The following is a 17,485-nucleotide window of genomic DNA, read 5'->3' on the forward strand; positions in this document are numbered from 1 at the left end:
AATATCCTACATGTAGTAAGCACTCCGTAAATATTTACTGACTGAATGCATGAGGATATTACTACCAGGCCTGTTCTCATGAGGTGCTCTGCAGAGATAGGCATTAGTCTAGATAGGAGGAATAGTGATTTCACTGGAGTGCGTAAGTAGTCACTACACAGCCTGGGAGCAAAGGGACTGAGAATTCTAAACCTTGTTCCCTTTATCAAGAGTCATTCACCTCCAAATCTCAGTTCAATTTTCTCAGGTTTGTAGGTACAAAGCTCACTAGCATCTGTACAAGGCTGAAAGCAGCTGCCTAGCTATGAAGAGACAGGGAAGAAAGATGAAAATCTGAAAAAGTTTCCAGAAGCACGCACACATGGCTACTATAACTGAAGATATTGTTGTTTTACAATGATGACTTCTCGCAGAATTCAGTTATTTTGAGGAGCAGTTTGCTCCTTGCTGTGGGTCTAGAATCCAGATACTTAATATGTAATTTCTATCTCTGAAGAGAGAGTGAGTCTGACACTTATCCTCACAATAGCAGTCAACTGCAAAAATGAACTACCAGAGTTTGATAGTCACCCAGAAATTCCCTTAAAGGACTGAAGAAGCTTCTGGCTACAGAATATGGAGAGGCACATACAAAATTGATAAGGGTTACTGTAGCCTTGTAGTGTAGTTTGACGTCAGGTAACTTGATACCTCCAGCTTTATTCCTTTTGCTTAGAATTGTCTAGGGTATATGGGCTCTTTTTGGTTCCATATGAAATTTAAGGTAGTATTTTCTAATTCTGTGAAGAAAGTCAATGGTAGCTTAATGGGGATAGCATTGAATCTATAATTTACTTTGGGCAGTATGGCAATTGTCACAATATTGATTCTTCCTATCCACGAGCATGGAATGTTTTTCCATTTGTTTGTGTCCTCTCTTATTGCCTTGAGCAGTGGTTTGTAGTTCTCCTTGAAGAGGTCCTTCACATCCCTTGTAAGTTGTATTCCTAGGTATTTTATTCTCTTTGTAGCAATTGCGAATGGGCAAAGTCTTCATGACTAAAATACCAAAAGTAATGGCAACAAAAGCCAAAATGAAATCTAATTAAACTAAAGAGCTTCTGCATAGCAAAAGAAACTAGCATCAGAGTGAACAACCAACCCACAGAATGAGAGAAATTTTTGCAATCTGTCCATCTGACAAAGGGCTAATATCCAGAATCTACAAGGAACTTAAACACATTTACAAGAAAAAAACAACCACATCAGAAAATGGGTGAAGGATATGAACAGGCACTTCTCAAAGGAAGACATTTATGCGGCCAGCAAACATATGAAAAAAAGCTCATAATCACTGGTCATTAGAGAAATGCAAATCAAAACCACAATGAGATGCCATGTCATGCCAGTTAGAATGGCAATCATTAAGAAGTCAGGAAACAACAGATGCTGGAGAGGATGTTAAGAAATAGGAATGCTTTTACATTGGTGGTGGGGGTGTAAATTAGTTCAACCATTATGAAAGATAGTGTGGAGATTCCTTAAGGATCTAGAACCTGAAATACCATTTGACCCAGCAATCCCATTACTGGGTATACATCCAAAGGATTATAAATCATTCTTCTATAAAGATACATGCATACGTAGGTTTATTGCAGCACTATTCACAATAGCACAGACTTGGAACCAACCGAAATGCCCATCAATGATAGACTGGATAAAGAAAATGTGGCACATATGCACCATGGAATACTATGCAGCCATCAAAAAGGATGAGTTCATGTCCTTTTCAGGGGCATGGATGAAGCTGGAAACCATCATTCCCAGAAAACAAACACAGGAACAGAAAACCAAACACTGCATATTCTCACTCATAAGTGGGAGTTGAACAATGAGAACACATGGACACAGGGAGGGGAACATCACACACTGGGCTAGGGGAGGGATAGCATTAGAAGAAATACCTAATGCAGATGATGGGTTGTTGGTTTCAGCACACCACCACGGCACGTGTATACCTATATAAGAAACCTGCACATTCTGAACATGTATCACAGAAGTTAAATATAATAAATTAAAAAATAATAATAAGGGACTAGGAAATTGGTAAGGCATGGTAGCAGAAGGCAATGGACTCAAAAGATCTTGCAAGTGACAAAGGTTATGTAAGCATTGCAGATATTTACATAATGGTGCAAGTACTATGGCAACTTCTTATTAATCCCTGTTTCATAAAATGAACAGGCTATAAAAGCAGGCACAAGGCCACTACGAAGCAGCAATGGCAAATTCTTGGCATGGCTCCCGAATTGGGCACTGACAGAGACTTGGGTGGGCACCAACTGCAATGAGTTACAGAGTTAAATTATTTCTTCTGCAAGCCTGTGGTCTAGTCGTGTTATGGGGAGGCCCAGAATTAAGCCAGTGAGTGTGCGAAGACAGGATCATGAGGTAATATATGGCAGATCCACAACTCAGCTGGCTTCCTGGGATCTACTTTCTATGAGACACACAATTTTTCCATGACACTTGTTACCAGAGAGTCCCCAAAGCGCTTCCTTTTTGCCATCTGGAATATATGTGTCATCCAGAAAAGTTCTTTCATATGTAATTCATAGTTATCCACACATTTAAAACACAGAAGTCTAGAAAATGCTTGAAATATTTTCAGTTTCTCCTCTTGGTATTGCAAGGAGGAGTGATCTACTAGATCATTAAAACAAAATAGTATCCTCTTCTAGCATTTCTAGACATTTAGTTTTTCTCCTGTTTAGTAAAAAAGCTCAGGGCCAAGAAGCCACTAGGCCAGGCCTTCTGTGCTAACAAGATGTGCAAACTTTGACTGGCCTACTGAGAAAAATTTTTTAAATTAGATAATCTAGAGAGCTACTAAGATACCAAGAGATGGGAAAACATAAAACCTTTGCAGATTTATAAGTACAGAAGTGATTACCTAAAGCAGAGGTCAACAAACTGCAGCCCATAAACCAAATCCACTCTACCATCTGTATTTGTGAGGCCCAACGAGCTAAGAATGATTTCTAAATTTTTAAATGGTTAAAAAGAAAAATAATATTAAATGATATGTGAAAATTAAGTGAAATTCAAATTTCAGTGCCCATAAAGTTTTATTGGAACACAGCTACTCCCATTAGTTCAAGTATTATCCATGGCTGCTTTCATCCTACAAAGACAGAGCTGAGTAGTTGACACAGAGACCATATGATCTACAAAGCCTAAAATATTTACTACATGGCCCTTTACAAAAAGTTAACCAACTCCTAAATCTAAAGTCTGTCTGCGACTTTTAAGAAAACCAGAGACAGAAACATGAGAGGAGTTTTGTGAAAAGATCTCTAGGACTCGCAAAGTCAGGATCAGTCAACTCCTTGGCCAAAGATACCTGATGAAGGCTCTGTTGAAGCTGCAAGCAGATCCTCTTAGCACAGTTAATTTGCCTCTGGAAAATGTTACTCGAAAAGTCAGGGAGTGAAAGGGACACTGATATGCACCAAAAACTCTCTGCTAGACTCCAAACTAGAGGTAACATTCAATTCCACATGAGTTGAGGTGGGAAAGAATGGATTTAAAGGACAGAAAGAGTTCAATGAGGGTTCACTTGCATTTCTTCCCTAACAAAAACCTGGGGTGAGAGAGAGAATCAAAGCCATACTTACATAAAATTTGCCAAAGAAACTAAATTGGGACCTATTGTAAACATCAGTGAGGATGGTGTAATTCTTTGAGTTCAGAATGTAAACTACGGTTTCAATTTTATGATGTGTACCAAACAGCACTCCATGTGTACAAAACAAATGGACATATAATCTCCAACGTTTTACTAGAAAATATCTGAAAAATAGTAAATTCTTGAGCACATAATGCACATGATGGATTAATTAACCCTCTTTGAAACATAATGAGGTAGAGATGGGGATTCATATCCTGATTTTCCAGATGAGAAAATAGAAAAGAAAGGAAGTTACCCAGCAATGATCACAAGGTAAAAATCTCAGAATCCTGAGTTTTAACCCACTCCATACATAGTACACTCTCTCAGCTGGCTCTATCCCCATCTGAAGATTGCTTCTTTATTTGATTAGGATCTTGGATTAGTCATCTTCTAGGAAAGCAAGACCAAAAACATACGCAGGTATAAATACATGTGAGTTTGCTGAAATGATGATGATTATGTTTGTAATTTGTAGAACGATCACAAAATGTCTAACCTGGAAGCACATTTTGAAATATCTAGTTCAAGTCCATTGTTTTACAGTCAAGGAAAACTGAGGTTCAAAAGGGGAAATTTCTTATCCAAGACTATACAACTAAAACCTCTCTGAGCCCTTACCTCTGTTTATGGGTACTGCTTTACTTTGACTTCCTGGTCTCTTAGCATTCAAAATGCCTTCCCTTTCACCACCCCACTCATCCTACCCATGCCATAAACCAACTATTTCCCTACATGCCTGTTTCTAACCCAGAGTTCATCCCACCAAGCACTGCCCCCCCGACACAGACTTAGACCAACTTTCTCTCTGCCCTCACCCCCCACCCTCCCCAACACATTATGACCAAGTTTCTGTCAACCATAATTTGGTCATTTTACCCTCATGGCTTAGTAGCATTATTTTTTCTCACCAGACCCTTTTTTCTATGCAGACCTTTCCCTGCCCAGCTTCACCCTTACCCCAATTCTCCAATATTACTGACAAGGAGAAAATGTAGGACTCCCCATTCCCACTCTTTCTCAACAACAAAACCTGGCCAGATTACAACTGACTCTGTGCTGAGCCCTGCATCAATGACAGCCTAAAAGTCCCATGTATTATAAACCATCAAAGCTAGAAATATATTTAAGTCCCATGTATTATAAACCTTCAAAGCTAGAAATATATTTCTGTCTGAGATGCCAGGCTTTTAAGTCCTGTACTTGTGCCCATTCCAGAGATTTCTGAAACTATGTATTAAGTGATAATCAAGAGTCTGAATACACAGTCTGAGTTAACTGACTACAACAAGCAAATGAGGAAGAGAAAGATTTCTGTTTCTACTCTCACTAAGACAGGTGTAATTTGATGTTTCAACAAGCCAGATTGAGAACCACCTCCAGAAAGGCCATATGGGTGAAAAAGATGCACTGTAAAAATGGAAAAAGATAATCAAATCATAAATGTTCTCTTAGGGTAATAAGACAGCCCCCTGCCTTCAAATAGGATAACCATGGCAGTAAAATCAATCCAACAACTTTACAGATGTGGGCAGAAAGAAAACACCAGTATTTTTTTTTTTTTTTTTTTTTGCTTTATTTAGGGGTGTGTTGTGTGTGTGTGTGTGTGTGTGTCTGTGTTTTCTAAACCACCTTCTCCTACCTTCAAAGGGCTCAGGACTGAAATTTATGGTCCGTATTTCAAAATAACCAAGGGGTTCAGAAGGTTCCCTTTTCCTGGTTTTGCAAGGAATCCATTGCTGATTTTTCATATTTCAAGCAGGCAAGAGCATTTGGCCCCACGAGCTCAGAGAGTTTCCCTAACTTAAGAGGATCTAGGGTGTAGAGCATTTGAAACCTTGCTTGATTTCTGTATGTTCTGTGAGTTGGGTGATTCCCTCCCCACAACCTCATCGCTTTCTTCCCTGTTCTCAAATGGCACGGGATCCACCTCATGGCAGAGCTCCTCCCAGGCAGCCCTACCAGCTGCCTTTCTGCCTGTCTCCCTCCTTCAGCTCTAACTTCTGCAGAAAGCTCCCATGTAGGATGTATGATACGACAGTAAAATCTTCCCTTTCACAATGTGATTGAGCATTTCCTCTGTTTTCTGAAAATAACAATTTGGTGACCCAGATTTGTAAAACCCAGAGACAGCATCAAGTATAATCTAATCTATCTGACTATTGAATTTGCTTGTTTGTTCACTTGCACTCCTTTCCCATCTGATATGGCTGCTATTACTGTGGTGCCTGGGCTTGCTGACACACTACCTCTAGATGACTGCTCTGTTTCATTCTCTGCTCTATAGACAGGGCCCACTGGGTGAGAGGGTACGGGGAAGTGCCAGGGTCTCACTGGGGAAGTTGGGGTGGTCTGAAGTCTCTGGAGCCCCTCCTCACTTCCTTTTCTGACAGCCATCCTTTCATGAGTACTCGGAAGAAAGGAAGGCACTGCTCTCAGGTTCTTTAGGCTCTGCTCTAGGCCTCACTGCCCAGACCTAGACACTAGGGCCCTGGGCTTCATGCTAGCCCAGCATAAACAGTAGCAATGGGTCATTTGGGGGTATGAGCTGAACATGGGGCATGTTTTTAGTAATACCAAATGATAGCTGCCTTCTTGTGGGCCCCGAGGACTGGAATTAAACAACATAGCAGCTTCTGCTTTATAGATATTTCTGCGACCCAGACAAAATGATGAATTAACACTCATCATTGTGATTGACTATCATCGAGGAGGTCAGTTAAAGGGCATTCTCTTTCTACCTTTTCTCTAGATGCTTCAAACTCTCTGGTGCTTCTTCCATCCTCTGATGAGTATCAGTACATTTGTGGTGAATGGTGTGGCCTACATACCTATCTTTAAGATTGTTCTCAAGGTTTATAGCTCTTATAGAAGGAAAGGTTCTCTGTTCTGGTTCTGACGTGGAACTCAACACTTCCAGCCAGTGAGAGGAAAGAGAAAGGCCTTGGCAGGAAGTACCACTTTGGGGAAAGTCGGGGCAGAGGTGATTACTGGCGTTTGACAACAGGTCTGGTCCCAGAGCACAGCATCTCTCTCTAGGGGCTCCTCATCAATGTCCATTTGAGAAGAAAGCCCTCAATACAGGGTGGAGAGTGAAGTGGATAAGCAGGAAGCTTAAGCCCTGGGTGGTTAGAGGAAGAGACATTACTATATATAAGAGGCCTGAAAATGGGAGTTTCTACGGCAGAATGTAGGCTGAGCACCTCTAGGGGTTGAGCAGACATGAGTTGTTCTAAGCTAAATAAAACTAAGGAGCTAGGGCTTGAGCCAATTTAGCCAGATATAAGATGCTACCTTAGATTAAGATTAGGGGCTAATGGACAGGCTTTAAGGTCAGGTCTCTGGAGAGGAGAATAAATGTGTTTCTTCACTCTGAGTTCCTACCTACCTAGGAACTATTAACGCAAAGACAGGTCCCAAGGAGGCAGCAACAGGAGGGAGCAGGTGCAGAGACTGATAGTCTGCTGAAGAGTGAGAACACTCTCTTTCTGGGGCCGAGGCCAGGAAGCCTTTGCTAAGGAACAGTCTCATATTCATCCCAAGGAACAGGCTGGGGACTCAGTTGGGGTTTCTCCACTTCTAACCTCTCTAATAAGGACAAATTTTTCTTTTACTAGCCAGCAGAGTAGAAAACAAGAAGGGAGGAAATTAAATCTTTTCAAATCATTAATTTTTCTTTCATTTCTAGGACCTACTGAGCCCCAAGCCCCAGCTGGGACCACCTTCACTGCCTACATTGCCTGTACAAACAAGGCTGCTGAAACCAGGGAACTAGCAAGTACAAAAATTTGCTTCCTTAGGCTCCTAAGTTATTTGATAGGGCCTTGTCAATGACTCTGTTTCTGAGATGATAAAATCCTGGGCCCTGAAAGGTTAGTGTCTCTCTCTGGAAGGTAAAGGAGAAAGGGAAACAGAAGTGCATGTGCATGTCCCTTTACCTTCAGCAGCTCTTTTGAAGAAGACCTTGCAGCTTCCACATGTGAGAGCTCCATAGTGACACCCAGAAGCTTCATCTCCACAGATCAGGCAGGTCTTCTGGGGTGGAAAGTAATAGTCAATGGGCAAAACATGGTCCCTGGCAGTCTCCAAACTGGAAAGACACAAAAAACCAATGCAACACATGTCACTGAATGGCAGAAATAGGCAAGTGAAGTCTGAGGTCTTCAGGATTAACCTGCATGCATAAACTACTATTATTTGATGCTCAAGTGAGTTAGTGTGAAGCTGAATTTTCTGAGACTTCTCCTAAAGATGGTGGTCATAGGGTGTGACTGAGCCTTTTTGGATCTTGCCAAAGGATTAGGGAAGTTCTCTGGGATTAGCCAATCTCATAGTCTGTGTCTATAAGAGGGAGCAATGAAGGTAGGAAACCTGAGGTTAAGATATCTAACTTAAGGTGGTGTTCAGGCAACATTTTCAGACTAATTAAATGATATGAACCCAGCTTTGTGACTTTACCTCATCCAAAGGGAGAACTATAACAAAACCAGTCCAAATATCAAAGGAATTTGATGTTCCTTAATTTAGCTCCTCGAGCCTCAAATCTCATCTATAAAATAGGGATAATATCTCCCATCCTATTGAGCTGCTGCTGTGAGTGGTAATATAAATCAGATAATGGATAAAATGTCCTTGGAATAAATACACAAGGATCGTGATTAGTATTATCATACAAGTCTTATTCTTTTTTCTCCCATTTCTTCACTTTCCTTAGGTGTTTCTCTAGATCACATGGACATCTGCCAGATTTCATTCCACAACATAAAGTACCAAGTATAATCCCTATGCCTGAGGCTTCTGTTGAAAAAACGATGCACGGTGATCCTGGACATCTTTTAGGCTACTACCATCAAAATACTTGGCCACTAAGGGACTCATAAGTTCTTTGGGCAAGGATGGAGCTTCAGAATTCACCTTGTTTAACTGCCTTTCTCCAAGAACATCTGTGCCCAAGCTCTTTCAGGTGGACATGAAAGAGAAGAGTCAGAAAGCAAATCCTAAAACCTTCATGGAAGGTTAATTCTCAGTCTCCTATAGTAAAAAATTCAAGTTTGAACAAAATGGAACATTGTTCTCACTACCCAAAGGTCAACTTTTGTCTTTCCTATGTCTTATGCCTAAACATTAAACAAAACTCAAGTGGCATTCTGGGTTAATCTGCCTCAGAGGGATGACAACTGCCCATGCTATCATTCACAAGAGCACAACTGCTGTATTTTATAAGTACTTCTTCCTTACTAAGGAATGAAGGAAAATGAGCCCTAATGGGAGCCTTTTTGCTGTGTCAGGTGATTTCAACACCTAACAATAACTCTGTGAAGACAAGCTTATTTTCTCATTTTAATATCCATTGTACAGATGAAAGAAGTAAGACTTGGAGAGGAGAAGTTCAGAAGAATTTGACTCCAAGTCCATTACAGTTTCCATTACCCTATTGTCTTCTCACCATTCACCTTTACTTTCCACCAATGGCCTTTTCGTTCAAATGCTCAGCACAGTCACCAGAATAAAAAAAAATAAAAACATGAAAAGTTATCCTCCCCTCAGCCCCAAGTGAACAGCTCTGGCAGGAGAAGAACAAAGAAAACTTTCACTCACTTTACAAGCACTTTACCAGCAAGACACAAATATCAGCCTTTATTCAAGTCCCAAGTACAACAGAAAGCAATCAAAAAGTTCTACTTATTTGCACACTCAGTGGCTTGATATCATGGCCTATCTTCACTCCCCACAAGCCTTCCTTTCCCTACCCTAACTAGAAAGCCAGCAAGAGCACTTCCAACAAACCAAAGCTAGCAAGGCCATAAGTTCCACAGGGAAAGAGCTTACTTCCAATATACAATTCAGCTAAATGCTAAGATCATAATTCCTTTGGCTAAAAATGTCATTTCCTTGGGTAAAAACTGTGCCCCCTTCCTCAGTCCTGAATGAAACATGGAGAAGAAATAGAAAATTTTCCCAAGTACCTGTCTCCTTTCTCCACCTTTTTGACTTCTGTTACTAACACAAACAGTCCAAATAAAATCAGAACAACGTGTATTTAGGCACTGTATGTGCCAGGTCATATCATACATATCATCTCATTTAATTCTTCCAACAACCTACCAGGTAGCTCTGTATCATCCCTATATCACAAAAGAGGAAACTGATGCTCAGAACAATTAAGTGAACTTGTTCAGGGTCACGCATCTATTAATGATAAGTGGCAATGCCAGGATTCCATCCTGGGTGAGTCTGACTCCAAGTGTAGATTCTTAACCACTGACAAACCATGTTGTGCTACTGAAGGTTAAGATTAGGTAGATTGGTTCAACTCAACTCTTAGCATCTAGCCCTATGGACCAGGCACAGGGGTAGATGCTGGGGATATAGTGGTGATCGAGATATTTCCTTGGCCCTAAAAAAATACTATTTGTTAGAGAAGAAAGACGGGAAGTAAATAATTATAAAATAAGATAGTAAATGATATAAGAAAGCAGAGTGAAGACTGCTACAGATGAGGATGTACTTCAAAGATAGGATTATTATTTGAAAAACACAATGTATGTATGGGTAAAGGAGATGATAATGATGATGCTGATGATGATAATGATTATTATTATTAGATAATTACAAAATAAATATCAGATAAACAGTCTATCTATTTTGTAGATAGACCACTAGCCAAACTAATAAAGAAGAAAAGAGAGAAGAATCATAGATGCAATAAAAAATGATAAAGGGGATATCACCACTCATCCCACAGAAATATAAATTACCATCAGAGAATACTATAAACACCTCTGGGGCACATAAAATAGAAAATCTGGAAGAAATAGAAAAATTCCTGAACACATATACCCTCCCAAACCTAAAGCAGGAAGAAGTCAAATCCCTGAATAGACCAATAACAAGTTCTGAAACTGAGGCAGTAATTAATAGCCTACCAACCAAAAAATGTCCAGGACCAGATGGATTCACAGCCGAATTCTACCAGGGGTACAAAGAGGAGCTGGTACCATTCCTTCTGAAACTATACCAAACAATAGAAAAAGAAGGAACCCTCCCTAATTCATTTTATGGGCCAGCATCATCCTGATACCAAAACCTGGCAGAGACATAACAAAAAAAGAAAATGTCAGGACAATAACCCTGATGAACATCAATGCAAAAATCCTCAATAAAATACTGGCAAACCGAATCCAGCAGCACATCAAAAAGCTTATCCACCATGATCAAGTGGGTTTCATCCCTGGGATGCAAGGCTGGTTCAACATACACAAATTAGTAAACATAATCCATCACATCAACAGAACCAATGACAAAAACCATGCGATTATCTCAATAGATGCAGAAAAGGCCTTTGACAAAATTCAGCACTGCTTCATGCTAAAACTCTCAATAAACTAGGTATTAATGAAATATATCTCAAAATAAGAAGAGATATTTATGACACACCCACTCCCAATATCATACTGAATTGACAAAAACTGGAAGCATTCCCTTTGAAAAGCAGCACAAGACAAGGATGCCGTCTCTCACCACTCCTATTGAACATAGTATTGGAAGTTCCAGCCAGGGCAATCAGGCAAGAGAAATCAATAAAGGGTATTCAAATAGGAAAACAGGAAGTCAAATTGTCTCTGTTTGCAGATGACATGATTGTATATTCAGAAAACCCCATCGTCTCAGTCCAAAATCACCTTAAGCTGATAAGCAACTTCAGCAAAGTCTCAGGATACAAAATCAGTGTGTGAAAATCACAAGCATTCCTATACACCAATAACAGACAAACAGAGAACCAAATCATGAGTGAACTCCCATTCACAATTGCTGCAAACAGAATAAAATACGTAGGAATACAACTTACAAGGGATGTGAAGGACCTCTTCAAGGAGAATTGCAAACCACTGCTCAAGTAAATAAGAGAGGACAAAAATAACTGGAAAACCATTCAATGCTGAAGGATAGGAAGAATCATTATCATGAAAATGGCCATACTGCCCAAAGTAATTTACAGATTCAATGCTAACCCCATCAAGCTACCAATGACTTTCTTCACAGAATTAGAAAAAACTACTTTAAATTTCATATGGGACCAATAAAGAGCCCCCATAGCCAAGACAATTCTAAGCAAAAAGAGCAAAGCTGGAGGCATCACGCTACCTGACTTCAAACTATATTAAAAGGCTACAGTAACCAAAACAGCATGGTACTGGTACCAAAACAGATATATAGACCAATGGAACAGAACAGAGGCCTCAGAAATAACACCACACATCTACAACCATCTGATCTTTGACAAACCTGACAAAAGCAAGCAATGGGGAAAGGATTCCCTCTTTAATAAATGGTGTTGGGAAAACTGGCTAGCCATATGCAGAAAACTGAACCTGGACCCCTTCCTTACACCTTATACAAAAATTAAATCAAGATGAGTCTTAAACGTAAGACCTAAACCATTAAATCCCTAGAAGAAAACCTAGGTAATACTATTCAAGACATAAGTATGGTCAAAGACTTCATGACTAAAACACCAAAAGCAATGGCAACAAAAGCCAAAAATGACAAATGGAATCTAATTAAACTAAAGAACTTCTGCATGGCAAAATAAACTATCATCAGAGTGAACAGAAAACCCACAGAATGGGAGAAAATTTTTGCAGTCTATCCATCTGACAAAAGGCTAATATCCAGAATGTACAAGGAACTTAAACAAATTTACAAGAAAAAACAATGCCATCAAAAAGTGGGTGAAGGAAATTAACAGGCACTTCTCAAAAGAAGACATTTATGCAGCCAACAAACATATTAAAAAAAGCTCATCACCACTGGTCATTACAGAAATGCAATCAAAACCACAATGAGAGACCATCACATGCCACATGCCACATGCCAGTTAGAATCGTGATCATTAAAAAGTCAGGATACAACAGATGCTGGAGAGGATGTGGAGAAATAGGAACGCTTTTACATTGTTGGTGGGAGTGTAAATTAGTTCAACCATTGTGGAAGACAGTGTGGCAATTCCTCAAGGATCTAGAACTAGAAATACCATTTGACCAAGCAATCCCATTACTGGGTATATAACCAAAGGATTATAAATCATTCTACCATAAAGAGACATGCACACTTACGTTTACAGAGGCACTATTCACAATAGCAAAGACTTGGAACCAACCCAAATGCACATCATAAAGGATAAAGGAAATGTGGCACATATACACCATGGACTACTATGCAGCCATATAAAAGGATGAGTTCATGTCCTTTGCAGGGACATGGATGAAGCTGGAAACCATCATTCTCAGCAAACTGACACAAGAAAAGAAAACCAAACACTGCATGTTCTCACTCATAAGTGGGAGCTGAACAATGAGAACACTTGGACACAGGGCAGGGAACATCACACACTGGGGCCAGTGATGGGTGAGGGGCAAGCAGGGGGAATAGCATTAGGAGAAATATTTAATGTAGATGACAGTTGATTGGTGCAGCAAACCACCCTGGCACGTGTATACCTATGTAACAAGCCTGCATATTCTGCACATGTATCCCAGAACTTAAAGTATAATAAAAAACGAAAAAAAATTATCAGACAAACAAAATGGAAACATGCAGAAAACTCATTTTGTAAAGGACTTTTAAGAAATAGAAATGGACTGTTGCCGTTCAATGGCTATAAAGTTTCAGTTAAGCATGAAGAAAAAATTCTAGACATCTGCTGTACAACATTGTGCCTATAGTTAACAATATGGTGTTGTGCCCTTAAATTTTGTTATGAGGGTAGACTTTATTGTGTTATTATTAAAAATGTTTTTTAAAGAAATCGAAATTTTCATCCATGCTAAAGTGAAAATACAGTTAAAATTTTTTCAAAGAATCTAATTGAATTTACAATCAATGAAAGACAAAATATTCATTAGAGTTTTGTTTGTTAGGTATGAGTTTAATAAAGTGCACTTTGAACAAAAATAACTGTAAAGGAGGAAGAGGAAGATAAATAGTGAAGGGGATTCGGAATCTGGACTTTTACTAATTGCAACCCATTTTGACTAGAGATCTGAGATAGTAACTCCTGGCCTCACTAGGACAGTCTCTGCCTCTCCCCGACTCCCCCACTAGGAAAATATTTTGGGTAGCACTCCCACTGATCCTGACCTAGTGTGGAAAAATGGCACATTGCAGCTCTGACTCATGAGCTAAACTTTGGGCTCTGGAAATGAAAATTCCAAGTGCAGTCCCCCTCTGAGGCTTATATCCTAGAGAAAGTCGGGCACATATGTACCAGGAGGCACATGCAGGAACAGTCATAACAGTTTTGTTTATAAAAGCATAAAAGATAAACATCAACTGACAGGAGAAAAATAATTATGGCACATATATCCAATAAAATACAGTTCAGTAATGAAAAGGAATGGAATCGAGCTACACATAGTTGAATCTCAAATGCTAATGTTGTGTAAAAGTCATAACTCACAATTGGATACATACAATATGATTCCATTATATAAAGTTCAAAAAGAAGCAAAAGCAAACAATATATTATTTGGGAATATACATGTGAAAAGTTATCAAAATGCAAGGGAATATTAAAACCCTAAATTAGGATAGTGGCTACCTCTGAGGGGAGGCTGGGAGTGATGATAAGAGGAAAGAGGATATAAGTAGATTTATGCTCTTAGTTTAAAAATATTGACTAAGCTCCTATTATGTGGCTGGCACTCTTCTAGGTCCTGGGGATATAGCAGTGAACAAAACAGACAAAAATCCATGCCTTCACAGAGCTTCCATTCTAATAGGGTTGTTGCAATGATGATGTTAATGTTGTTGATTCTTTAATCAGGGCTTATAAACATTAATTTTATTGTTATGCCATATAACTTATATATTACATGTATTCTTTGATATTACTAAAACAGCACATAATAAAAGAAAAACTAAAATAAAAACCTCAAAAGTTTTGAATATGCTCCTAGATAACATCCTAATTGCAAACACAGGAGAGGTTTGCTTTGAGAACAAGTGCAGAATTTGTACGTGACATTGTGTTTTTTCTTACCTCTCGTGTTTTTTCTTACCTCATGTGTTTTTCTTACCTCTTGTGTTTTTTCTTACCTCATGTTCACTTATTATCCTGAGGCAGGGCATTTGGTTTTATGAGTCTGAGGCAAAAGCAATGCCCCATAGAATGGAAGGTTTCTGAACCAGAACACCACTTGCAATTCTTCAACAATTTCACTATTAATTAAATAAAAGTGGATTACTAGAAGCTGTTGGCCTGCTAATGCAGGCTCAACCATGGGGAACTTGGGCTTAGGAAACCTTGGCACCCAGCTGACACCGCCAGTCTCTCTCTCTCTCTCTCTGACTCCTTTCCTTTTTCTCTCCTCTCCTCTGCTCCTCCCCCTGCCCCCTGACTTTCTTTTCAAAGGAGGACTTGGGGATACTTTGAAGGATCTGATTAATTTAAATAAGTCCCTCCAGGGACTGTGGAAGCGGGGTGTAATGCAAAAGTCACAGACCAGTTTCATTTGTTAGCGAGAGGAATGGCAAACCAAGAAGGCTTTGGAGCCCACCAGACCTGGGTTGGAATCCTGCCTCTACCACTGAACTTTGGGTGAAATAATTAAGGCTCTCTGTGCTCCATTTGCCTCATTTATAGTTGGAAATATTTTCAACTCTAGACGGCTTTTGTGAGAATTACAGTTACATTAAATAACACATGTAAAAGCCCTTGCCTCTGTGCCTGCCACGCGGTAGGTACATTGTACGTCTTAGTTGCCTTAATCTTTTGTCTTACCATAAGAAAATGAAATATCTAATATCCTAAAAATAAAAAAGAGTACGTTTCTTGGCTGTACAGAGCTTTTAGAGAAAGGTAAATACATGTGGGGGTTGGGGGGTGTAGAGCATAGGAGGTGGGGAGGGAGGGAGAGAGAGAGAGACAGGGGAAGAGACAGAGAGGGCAAGGGTAGACATGTAAACACATATCTTTCTCATACATACCTACTTTTCAAACTAAAAGAGGTTGAGGCAACCACCAAATATCTTTATGGAACATAATATTTTTCCTTATGTTTAGTAACAAAATATATTTTATTAATTACATTGTGGAACATGACATCCCTACATGACTTTTAAGATAAAATCAGAGAGTTTGCAATTATTCTCTCCTTATAGATCTATTGTACTTACTTATTTGTGGTAACAAGGAATATTTTGGTGGAGAAGTTGGTGAAGTAATGGCTTAAGACAGGTAGCATCTTTATTCCCTGCCACCGTGAGATTTGAAATTTAGTGTGTGTTCATTCACGAGGGCAGCAATGTTTACTATTAAAAGTATTACTCAAGTTTAGTTCATAGCTTTTTAATTCTCTTTAATAATTCTTTAGTTGAAGTGGAAAGACATATAGGCAGAACATCTAGTTTTCATGTCCATCTCTGCCACTTGCTAACAGAATGACCTTGAACAACTCTTTTGACGTCAATTTCTTTACACGTAAAATGGGCAAAGAAATATAGATCCCACAAGATTGCAATGAGGATTCAGTGAAGCTGTGGCCCCACACCATTGCTGACACAGTGCTTAATAAATGGTTATTACTGTAATAATCTTATGAGAAAGTTGTAGAGGAGAGATGAGGGAGAACAAGGTTTTGAGAAGCTACCACTGAGGTAGGTATCATTACCTCTATTTTGCATATATGCAAACTGAGATTTAGAGAAAGGAAATGACTCGTCCAAGTCCATACACTAGTAATGACAAAACCAGAATTATACTTGTGACTATTCCCTGCGCCAACTCCATATTTTCCCACTATTCTGAACTGCCAAGGCTATATAATATTCTGTTATAGCTTGGTTTTAATTTAATTAGATTGTTTTTAATGGGCTTACTGAGTTATATTTCACATACTATAAAATTCACTCATTTTAACATATTCACATCTATTACCTCAAACTAATTTTAGAGCAATTACATCACCCCAAAAAGAAATCCTGTACCCATTAGCAGCCATTGCTTATACCACCTCCTCCCAGACCCTGGAAACACTAATTTCCTTTCTATCTCTAAATATTTTTCTTTTAGGGACGTTTAATATAAATAAAATCATACAGTGTGGTCTTTTGTGAGTTGCTTCTTTCACCTAGCATAATATTTTCAAGGTTCATCCATGTTGTAGCATGTATCATTACTTCATTTCTTATTATTAACAGATAAACCATGGCATGGACATATCACATTTTGTTTTTCCATTTATCAGTTGGTGGACATTTGGAGCCCACATTTGGAAGACATTTGTCTTCTACTCTTTGGCTATTATAAATAATGCTGCAATGAACATTTGTGTACAAGTTTTTGTGTGGACATGTTTTCATTTCTCTTGAGTAGTTATCTTGGAATAGAATTACTAGGTCAGACAGTAACATTTTTGATACATGTACACCATAGTACACTATGCAAAAAGAATGAGATCATGTCCTTTGCAGCAACGTGGATGAATCTGGAGGCCAGTATCCTAAGCAAACTAAAGCAGGAACAGAAAACCAAATGCCGCATATTCTCACTGATAAGTGGAAGCTAAATATTGAGTACATATGAACACAAAGAAGAGAGCAAGAGGCACCGGGACCTACTTGATGGTGGAGGGTAGGAGGAGGGTGAGGATCCAAAAGCTACCTATTGGGTACCATGCTTATTACCTGGGTGATGAAATAATGTGTATACTAAACCCCTGTGACACATAATTTAGCTATATAGCAAACCTGCATATGTACCTCTGAACCTAAATT

The 17,485-nt window shown here is 39.1% G+C and overlaps 1 protein-coding gene across 1 annotated transcript in view; it reads right to left on the reverse strand.

Moving 5' to 3' along the window:
• AR (androgen receptor) overlaps window positions 1-14,811 on the reverse strand; it is an 85,380-nt gene extending 70,569 nt beyond the window's left edge. Inside the window, 2 exon segments of the mRNA XM_033201391.1 lie at window positions 7,648-7,799; window positions 14,807-14,811. Coding sequence (XP_033057282.1) covers window positions 7,648-7,799; window positions 14,807-14,811 — 157 coding nt within the window.
• Between the last annotated feature and the right edge of the window lie 2,674 nt (window positions 14,812-17,485).

Source organism: Trachypithecus francoisi, unplaced genomic scaffold (assembly GCF_009764315.1).
Source record: "Trachypithecus francoisi isolate TF-2019V2 unplaced genomic scaffold, Tfra_2.0 Lachesis_group6, whole genome shotgun sequence".
NCBI lineage: Eukaryota > Metazoa > Chordata > Mammalia > Primates > Cercopithecidae > Trachypithecus > Trachypithecus francoisi.